Raw genomic sequence first — 10764 nt, forward strand, 5'->3', positions numbered from 1 at the left:
CACAGGTATTGAGGGCTGGTGGGCTCTCTCCTTCCGTCTCGTCTCCTCATCCTCTTATTCATGCTGGGGCGATAGGGAGTTTGTAGGAATGAATGACTCAGGCCTGAGGCCTCCAGAACGGTCAAGGTGAAGTGGCCTTCTGAGAAGCATCACTTTGGGTCAAGGACAAAGGCACTGATGTCTTCATTCACGGGAGGAGGGATGGTCGATATCTGTGACATTTTCAAGATGAATCAGAGTCAAAGATAACACTCTCTGGGATGTTTTCTAAATGTTGGCGCTTCCCTGCTCTGTAGCTGTAGACCAGGCCAGCCCTGTGGTCCGGGGTTGGGGGAGGACAGGTTGAACTCTGACCTTGGGAGGCCTATGAGGTAATTCTTGAAGTTAGCTTTTCCTTCTATGCCTGTGTAAGAATGTGAAGGAGATAGAACAAGTCGATGAGCCAGGGACGGACCTTGCGCAAGAAGACTCCCTCATTCAACACATTTACATCCTATGTGCCAGGCATCAGTGAATAAAATAGATGTGGTCCCTGTCTCATGGAGCTTATAGTCTAGGACTGACAAAAAATAATGAAGCCAGCTATATCATGTAGCTGTTGCTTGTAACAAACAACCACACAACTAGCGTGGCATACAATAATAAGTGTCTATTGCTTAGGCGTGCAGGGCCATCCATGTGGCTCTGTTGATCCCGGTGGGGCTCACTCCCATGCTTGGGGGTTGATCTGCAGTGGCCTAGGCTGGGATGAGTGGGATGATTCTGCTGTGGTTCCTGTGTCTCTCGTTCTCCAACAGCCTAGCCTACACATGATCCTATGGTGATGGCAGAACTGCAAAGGAGTGAGTAGAAACACATAAGGTTCTTGACGGGTAGGCTTGGAACTGGCCCGTGGTCTCTTCCACCTCATTTTGTTGGCCAAAGCAAGTCACAAAGCTAGCCTCGAATCAAGGCGTGGGAAAATAGACCTTATCTCTTTAGTGAGAGAAGTTTCAAAGTCTCATGACAGAAGACATGGAGATGTGGGCGGGCGGGGGGGCGTAGTATGTGAAGAATTGAGGCCATCATTGCAATCAACAACGCAAATATATGATAAAGCCTGTAGAATGTGTTATAAAGGAAACGGATGTGGTACTATGATAGGGAAGGTGGGGGTGTATAGACTAAGGAGGCCTCTCTGAGGTGGTGACAGATAAGCAGAGGATGAGAAAGAGTTGGCCATACAAAGGATGTGGCTAGGCAGGGAGAGCTTTCCAAGCAGAGGGGACTGCATGGGCAAAGGCCCAGTGGTGGGAAATGGCTCAGAATGAACTGAAAGGCCAGGTGAGAGGAGTCTGGTGGACAAGGGGGAAATGGTACGAGATGAGGTTAGAGAGTTCGGCAGGGCCAGGTCATCGAGGACTTTCTAGGCCATTGTAAGGAGTTTGTGGCTCTTGGTTTCATGTTAGCAAAATTATTCCATTACTCTCCATTTTCCCTACTCATAGACTGGTTTACAGTCTGAAAGAGAAACTAGAGATATACCTTGTTTATCTCTCTTTTGAAGAATATGGGAGTCCTCCAACTCAGGGAGGGCGCCCCAAGCAGAAATTTCAGGTAATGAGCCATTGTAAACTGAGTGACAGGAGGGGAGGGACCATATCTATCTCACTCACCACTGGAAGTCTAATGCCTGAGTCCTGGAGGATTCTGCATAAATGTGTATTACATGAATGGATGGATGGATGGATGGATGGATGGAAACAGCCCTGGATTTGGAGGAGGCCTCTCGGGCTCCAGTCCTGGTTCTCCCACTAGCCATGTGGTCTTGATCAAGTCACTTCACCTCTCTGCTTCCTGATTTGTGGAATGAGGGGTGGGGACCAGATCTATGCTTCTTAGAACGTGCTTTGTGAATTCAAGGAGGGTGCCCAGCCTGAGGCATCAATTTTACTTGAAGATTTGGAGTGGGTGGAAAGTTAGGTAATTTAAAAATTTCACATTAAAATAATCATGAATATATTATGAGTTAGATGCAAAATGTACATGAATTTTTTAAGATAAAATTTGAGACATCAAAGACATTTCGTGTGTGACTGTGGCAGGTTCAGGTTTTGCCCTCAGACTCCTGGGAAGCATGTTTACCCGACTCTTGTACTGTTTGTCCTACTTTCGTGGGAAAGTTTGAGAAGTATGAAACCAGAGATATTTGCTCTCCCTTCTAGTTACCCCATATGAGCTGAGATTACACATGTAGCAAAATGGTGGTGAGGATCGTGGGGGTGTGGAATCCTCCAGGTTACATGGTATGTCTTGTTCATCTTTGACTCAACCATCCCCCATCCCACTCCCCACGTGTGAGATGTGTTTCCTTCACATGTCTCTTGTCCTCCAATAGACTACCAGGTACTCTGTGTCAGACACATACTAGTCAGATACATGTGTTGATGGAAACCTTCTCAATGTCAGACACTCAAGGATCCCACCATCTAATGAGAGATGCAGGCATGTAAACAATGTAGGTCGTTATTCTTTATTGGATGAATGGGTGAATAAGTGTTTCAACATTATGCATCTACAGGAAGGTAGATGATAAATGGCTTCACTCCTGGATGGCAGCAGTTACATTTCACAAATGTATTTGAAACACCTGTTTTGTGTAAGAACCATTGGTGGGTGCTAAGGCAAATACAAAAATGGACAAGATGTTCACTGCCCACAAGGCGCTGACATGGGTGCGTAGATGCAAATGGGAGTAACAAGAGGCAGAATGCAGTCGAGGCTGGCTGGCTGTTGTCCAACGTGTTAGAAGACCACAGGGGTGGGAGAGAATGGTTTGGCCTGAGGGATCGAGGGAATCCACCAGGAAATGCTCATGTGGGGTAGTAAAGGAGCCACAGATTCTAGCCAGGTTTGAGGTTTTGTAAGAGTGTCTGCTGCTAGACTCGAGCAAGTGGCAGCTGCTCCCGCTAGCTTCGTTTCTGTGCATCAAATATAACAGTAGCCCCACAGGGCCTATTTGAGTCTCAAATAGCATCAAAAATAGTTCTTATTTGGACAGTGTTATTGATATATTGAAATCATTATGATATTCTCTATTATGTCATGTTTAGGCACTATCTTAATTCCTTAATGTCAAATTTTAAACAGCTTGAGTCTCTCTACCCACGTTCTTGTATAACTTATGCTAGGAAATAAGTAATGCTATAAGCCACCAGGATTTCCTTTGTAGAATTTCATTTTCAAGCTTGGCTTTTAGAGAAAAGACTGCATTTGTTGTTGAGAGTTGAGTGGAGGTAAAGGGCTCAGGACAAGAAAATGCAAGTTGAGTACTTTGGACAATGCCTGGCATATAATAAGTGCTCAATAAATGCTAGCTGCTATTATCATCATCATAACCATTATCACCATAACATCACCATCACCATCATCCTTACCCTCACCATCACGGTCATCATCAAGGCCGTCAGCAGCACCATCATCATCATCAGCACCATCATCCCCATTATCAATACTGTCATCACTGTCATCATCATCATCCTCACCATCATCCTGAGCAACCTCATCCTCACCATCACCATCATCGTCATCTTTACCACCATCAGCAGCAGCAGCACCATTGTCATACCATCATTGTCACCACTACTCCCATCATTATTGTCATCACCATCATTATCACCAGCAGCAGCAGCATTCCCAGAAGTTTCGTGGTCTTAGAGTAAGCTTGTGCTGTCTTGCATCTGTCAGTGTTGTCCAATACAGTGATGTGTTATTCTTTATTATGTAGGGCATTATCTGAGATGTATTTACATCATTGTTGACCATTTACTTCTTTTCTCTCTCAGAGTCTTGTAGTGTGGCCCTCCCAGTTCTCCAGGGACCATTAAGAGATATTTGAGAGGAGGAGAACCGGGAGCTAATGTCATGTCCTCTGTTTGCAGCTCCTGTGAGAGGGCTGAACAGTAACAGTGAGGTGACTGGTTGGTCCTTTGGTCTTGAATTTCATGGCTGATGTAAGGGTCACTTCTGACTGGGAAGGTCTTGTGTGGGGCTGGGACAAATGGGATGACTGGTAGGACAATGATGTGTTCACCTGTGAGGATTTTTCTCCATGAGGCCCACTTTGCTCATTTGCTTTTGGGAACGGGGGGAAAGGGAGACTGAGAATGAACTGGAAGGGACACCGTGCACACAGCATGCTACACCTGGATGTGGCCCTCTTCTCACCTGCCTGCTCCCAGAAGTGGGAGTTCAGGTGGCCATGGGGTTGCCTTCAAATTCTCAGCCAGTTTCTGGACAGAAAGTGAGTTGCATCTCTTTGTACCATCTGCTTGGCCTTTCATTAAAAAGCCTGTGATTGTATCCTCATGTCAATGTACCTGCTCCATTTCATGCTCCTTCCCCCTTCTCTTGGTTCCCTTGCATAATAAAACAGTGGCACAAACCAAACCAAACCAAGCTCTCCTTCGCTGTGTCTCTGTCGTGTCACATTTCTTCACCATGTGCCTTGCATGCCATTGCTCTGCTGCCTCACACCAATGGTGGCTGTGCTATGGGCTAGAGATGCTGGGTCTCTGAGCACAAGCCCCTGGAGTCTAGAGGAGGGGCCAAAGTCATGGTGGGAGGGGCCAAGGTTCTGGTGGGAGCAGGTGGAAAAGACATCCTGCTTAGAGTGTCCAGGGCCAACGGGGCTAATGGCTATTTGCCCAGAAGAAACGACCTTCTCGGGCAGGTAAGTAAAGTAGGACAGTGGCCACTTTCCTTACCTGTCCTGTCATTCATCCCGGAAAAGAGAAGGTGCTGGGGGAGGAGTGGGGTGGGGAGGAGGGCACAGAACCAGGTGGGGGTATGTGGAGTGGCTTGTCCTGTCATAAGCGGTATGATCTTGGTCAAGTTGCATTATCTGCATGAGCCTCAGTTTTCTTACCTGTGAAGTGGGGATTATAACGAGTTTATCACCAAGTCTGAGTAAGTGGGATTCAGTTAATGAACTGGGGGTGAGGGTGTCAGTCAGTTTGTCAAAGGAGGAGAACTTTGATGCCTCTCTCTCTCTCTTAACAAAGCCTATTTCCTAGTTTTGGTGTTTTGGCCCACTTTCCAGGACCCCAAGTCCTATCTAAACCCCGTAGGCAAAAGGATGGTAATACAGATCAGTAGAAAAAGCGAGGGCTTTTGGGTTACCCAGACCTGGGATCAGATTCTCACGTGGTCACCATAGTAATCTATTGCCAGTAACAAATCAGCACAAACAACCACCATTTATTAGCTCCCGGCTGGCCGGGGGGATGTGGCTGGGTTGTCTGCTCAGGGTGGCACGCTCCAGGTGTTGCCAGGCTGCTCACCTTCCTCTCTGGAGGCTCTTGGAACAGTGTGCTTCCAAGCTCATTCGGGTTGTCGGTAGGATCTGGTTATCATGTTGCGGGACTGACGGCTGCATTTTTTGCTGGCTGTTGGCAGAGAGCTGCTCTCAGCTCCTAGAAGCTGTTTGGATTCCTTCCCACATGGGCTTCCTCCATCTTCAAAGCCAATGATGGGGAATTTCTCCCTCGTTGAATTCCCGTCACGCTTCAAACCTCTCTGATTTCTGTCTCTGGCCTCTAGACTTGGATTCGAAGGGTTCATATGATGAGGTCAGGCTCACCTGAATGATCCTTTAAAGTCACCTTAAGCCATGTGACGTAGCCTGACCATGGGAGTGACTATTGCATGACACTCACCGTTCACACCCTTACTGAAGGACGCGGGCGGGAATCTTGGGATTCAGTATACCACAGCCACTAATTGGCTGTGAGAGCCTGGGAGGGTAATGAGCCCCTCTGGACCACAATGTTCTGATCTCTAAAATGGGGCGGTTATAGGTTTGTAGAGTACCTAGCACGTAGTAGACGCTTAGTAAATGATAGGCCATACTCTTTCACCTAATAATTGTCTCACAAACCCTTAGACAGGGCCCAGCCTTCACCCCTATTGTTATTCTTCTTTGCAGACTGTGTCCTAAGTGGAGACACCTGTCCCTATGGAAGGGCGGCACTAGAAACATCGAGCAGAGCTCCACAAACTTACCGGGCATAATGATAACATAATAACAAAGCAATGACCTCGGGTGCTGGTTAGAAGATGCTTCCCTGAGTCGCACCCCCTGAGATTCTCCTTCAGTGGGTCTGCGGTGGGGCCCGGATCTGCATTTGTAATGGGCACCCTGGGTGATTCTGATGCGCTGATCTTCAGGCCACACCAAGACGTCCAGCTAGCGGTTACGTGTGCACACTGTGAAATCAGCGAGCCTGCTTTCAAAGCTTGTCACACCGTTCCCAGCAGCGTGTCCTTGGGGCTCGGCCTCTCAAAGCATTAGCTTCCTCATCTGTAAAATGGGCATAATAGCGGTTAACTGCCTTGCTGAGCAGCTTGGGGAAGTAAATGTGATAATCCTTGTAAAGTGCTCAGCCCAGAACCTCGCGTTTGCTGAGTTCTCACTGCATATTAACAATAATAATAATTACGATTAGTATAATAACCCAGTGGCCCCAGGCCTGTTCCTTGCCTCTCATTTGTCGGCCTGTGGATGTCTGAGCAGTGGAACAGAATCAGTGGCTCTGAGATGCTGTTTCAGGTTGAAATCTTGCTTGAACTTCAGAGAGCTGGTGGGAGAGAATGGAGGCCACCCCACTGCCCCCATGGCAAAGCCCTCTGTGGCCTCCTGGCCTTTCTTTTTCTCCAAAAGCCATTCTTGGATGTGCCCGTCCTTTTCTCATCAGGTTGGGACTGGCACACACAGGTAACCTGGAAACTGGGCCACACTCCACAGAAGCAAGTGGCCTCCAGCTCAGCACTCAGCTGCCCTCCTCTGGCCCCAGGGCAGTGCCCAGGTCCTGGGGCCAGGCAAGTCCCTGTATATAAGACGTCCATGTGCTGTGGCAGTTTCAAAGAGGGTTTGTTCTTCCCTGAAGTCATTTCCAATTCTCTCTTGGAGGCAGTCTTGGTGCAACTACCCCAGGGGGTCTGCCTCCTCTCCAGGACGAGCACATCCTCCAGCTCTGGTCATGCTGGGCTTTGATGTGGCGTGTGGCCACAGCAGGCCTATAGGAGGGGACACAACAAACCTGGCCGATGGGTCCGTGCACTCTGTGAAGGGAAGAGAGGTGACAGCAGAGAGCCTTCCCGAAAATTCCAATTTTAACTTTCTCTGTCAGCTCGCACAAAGGTCTCCCGGGCTCCTTGGGCTGAAGCCATGCCTGATCCCATGCTCCTGCCCCAGTGCTCCCAGACTCTGGGGCCATGGCGGCCCGGGGAGGTGGAGATATTCCCCTTGCTCCAGCCAGTAAAGTCCTTGTCCCATATTTCCTGTTTCCTCCTCCCGGCATGTCCAGGTTCCATACTCAGCCTTTCTTCCCGGCCCTCCTGCTCTGCCCATGGAAGACATGGGAAAGTGCTGAGCCTGGACCATCCCCAAAGCATGGTTGCTGTGGTCGTGGGTTGGGGTTCGGGACAAGGTGGGTGGTCTCAGGCCTGGAAGAGTCAGCAAGGCACGAGCTGGGACTTCTTGTGCCACCTCCACTGCTCTGTTAGAAGTGTTTTAAATGCCTCCGGTCCTTAGTTTGGGAACCAAGGACAGAGAAGGGGTGAGATGGCATGTAGCAGTTAACTAATGAGCCATTGCTCATTGGGGGACTGGAGCTGAGGGGTGACTGGAAATTCAACCTGGCCACACCCCAGCATCCTAGGCCCAGAAGAAGGTCAGTCTGTGCCCTGGGATGCAACTGCCTAGCTCTGGGGACTGCGTAGGGCTTGGGGACAGGCAGGCCCCTTGGCAGGAGGCCTCTGTGTGACTGTGCCATTGTCCTACATGGCTTGAGGCACCCTTCCCAACTCCCTAGCAGGCAGCCATTCCAGGCCTGTGCCTGGGCTCTGGAAGGGGTCAAGTTAGCAGAGGGCAGCCCACGGGCCCCATTGGCCAGCCGCACAACTCACTCTGAGCCGTCTCTTTCCCTCTCTGCAGCCGGGCCAGCACACTGCTCCCAGCCCCCACCTGGCCGTGTACACCGGGACCTGCCTGCCCCCCTCTCCTTCTAGCCCCTTCTCCCCCTCCTACCGCTCCCCCAGGAGGCCCTTCCCCTCGCCCGGCCGCTTCATCCGGCGGCCCAGCAGCACCGTCTGCCCATCGCCCATTCAAGTGGCCTTGGAGAGCTCTTCGGGTGCGGAGCAGCAGGGGGAGGCCAGCGGATCCAGGGCCCACGGTGGGCCCCCTGACGCCAAGAGAAGCGAGGCCGCCCCTGACCACTCCCAGCCTCGGCTCCCTTCCAGGGCCCCTCCCAAGGCCCACATGGCACTGTCCTTGAGCAGGTTTCTGAGACGAGGCTGTTTAGCTTCACCAGGCTTTGCCAGGCTCTCACCCAAGTGCCCCCCTGTGTCCCACGGGAAGGTGCAGCCCCTGGGGGACGTGGGCCAGCAGCTACCCCGGCTGAAATCCAGGAGAGTAGCCAAGTAAGAACCAGAAGGGATTGTGCTGTGGGTGTATGTGTTTGTGCACGTACATCTCTGAGTGTGTGTGCATGTGCACGTATGTTTGTGTGTGCTTGTACGTCTGTGGTGTGTGTGCATGCATGTCTCTGTGCACATCTGTGTGCATGTTATATCTGTGGTATGTGCATGTGTGCACATATGCCTGTGTGTTGTGTATGTGTGTGTTCATGCATGTATGTCTATGGTATGCACTGAGGTCTGTGGTGTGAACACGGTCTACAGCTTGGGGCTGGGGGGCTGGGTAAGGAGGAGGATTCTGGGCTAGCAGACACCACAAATAGGCTGTTTAAACCCCTTGGCCACAGGACTGCTTCCAGAAACTCAGTGTTGTCCTCCCCTGTCTTCCTGAGAAAGAGGAGAAGGAATGAATGTCTTTCTTTTCCACCTTTTTTTTCCTGCTATGTTCTTCTGCCCACCCTGCCCACCCCGAGGACATTCGTTTAATGAACCCATTGCACTGTTCAAGGGCAGGCGGGGTCAGTAGCAGCAGAGGGAGCCACAGGTGGTGAGAGGCACGGGGCATGTTCTGGGGGGGTCCCCTCCCCTGCCTTAGGTGCCCTCGCCTTGCCCACCCCGCTCCTGCATTCACCTGCACAGACTCTCAGAGGGGTATGCGGGGTCCTTGCTCCTGCAGTGGTTTCTGGGAAAACAACAGTGCCCAGTCTCTGCCGAGGGGAGGTCCCGCTACCTTCCTTTTGGGTGGGGCTGCAAGCCTGACCTCTGGGAACCCCAGGTGCCCTGAGACAGCTCCCTGGGGGCAAAACAGAGGCTCCGAGGGGTGCTTGGTAACTCCTGGACCAGTGACAGAAAGAGAAGCTGTAGACAGTGCAAAACAGAGAATCAGTCCACCCTTTATTTGTTTTTTGGGGAGACAGTCAGGGCACCCCTGGACCCATCAACATGCTCCTGGGTTTGGCCTGCCTGGTCTTGGAGAAGGAAGGCGTCCTTAGGTTGCCATGGAAACCCAAGCATCCATGGTCTCTGCTGTGCAGTGTGCTTGTGGGAACAGCCAGGAGCAGAGGTTATGACCTGTTCCTGCCTGTGTCAGTCGGGGGAGGGTAGGAGGGAGTCAGAACCGAGGTGAACATGTCTATTGATTCTTCCCAACTAACCTTGCTGAGGGAATGTTCTAGATTTGCAGCCACTGTCATGCCACACACATGGGCTTGGGGCTTCTAAAAGGCTCTTTTCTCAAGGGCCGCCACTTCATCAGAAGGCAGTTTAAAAGGGTTGAGGATTAAGTACTGACATGTCCTGTAGGAACATCCCAAATTCATCAAAATCATAAAAATTCAAGCCTCTCGAAAATGAAAAGAAATCATCTTCTGAATTATCCTGAATTCAGCATGAAAACATGAGTCCCCTTCTACCCCAATAAAAGGGATCCGCTGAGCTAGTCGCTGCACACACAGCTTTTAGCAAATGCACCTGCGGGCTGCTCTTCTCCAGGGATGTCAGGGCAAGCTGGGGATTCGGTGTCCCTCTGCCCCCACATACTTGCTTTCCTTTTGTGCCTGAAGCTTTTTCCAGATCAAAATGGATGTGCCTACGGAGAGCGGGACCTGCCTGATGGACACAGAGGACACCGGGACAGGAGATTCGGGTGACCGGGCCATAGAAAAGGAGGTCATCTGCCCCTGGGAGATCCTGGCCGAGGGGAAAGCTGGCTGAGCCCAGGCCTTGAACCATGAAGATGCTCCCAGTAGACTCCACCAGATGGGGCCACGTGACACGCTTGCTCTCGAACCGAAGTGCATTAAGATCATATTTGGGGGCCGGAGAGACAAGATGGGGTGGATTATGGGGAAGAGTACTCTGGCTGGGCTCCCAGTGGCCGACTCCTTCCCTTTCTCCTGACCTTTCCTCCCTTGGGCAGAAGACAAGCATGTGGACCAGAGGACTTTCCTTGCTGCCTTAAAACCCATAAAAGGTGAACTTGTAAGAGTCTCTTGGATTGGAATGTTAGTGTATGTCTGGTATTATTAGTTATTTATGAGCTATTATTTGTGGGTTAAACCCATGTCTTCTTTGGTTTTCTTGGCAAAGGGACATTGAGTCACTTCCAAGAATTTCTTCCCTGTCTAAATTGGTTTGTGCATGGCACCTCTATCAGTGGAGCTCTCCAGGGGGTGCCCCAGGGTGTGGCATCATGCAGGAAGGGGGAGCTGGGGAAATTCATCTTTCTAGAATGCCAAGCGTGTTGTTCAGATCCACCAAGAAGCAAACACCAAGACGGGATTAGACGGGCAAAGGATTTGTTAGGGG

General features: G+C 50.6%; 1 protein-coding gene across 2 annotated transcripts in view; it reads left to right on the forward strand.

The window, feature by feature from the left end:
* Positions 1 to 10446, forward strand: part of RGS9 (regulator of G protein signaling 9) — a 64554-nt gene extending 54108 nt beyond the window's left edge. For both annotated transcript variants that reach the window (XM_070560168.1, XM_070560169.1), the window contains exons 18-19: positions 7976 to 8460; positions 10020 to 10446. In XM_070560168.1, the coding sequence (XP_070416269.1) occupies positions 7976 to 8460; positions 10020 to 10170 (636 nt within the window). In that variant the 3' untranslated portion in view covers positions 10171 to 10446. The remainder of the gene's footprint in view (positions 1 to 7975; positions 8461 to 10019) is intronic.
* The last annotated feature ends 318 nt before the right edge of the window (positions 10447 to 10764 follow it).

The sequence above is a fragment of the Equus przewalskii genome, chromosome 10 (assembly GCF_037783145.1).
Source record: "Equus przewalskii isolate Varuska chromosome 10, EquPr2, whole genome shotgun sequence".
NCBI lineage: Eukaryota > Metazoa > Chordata > Mammalia > Perissodactyla > Equidae > Equus > Equus przewalskii.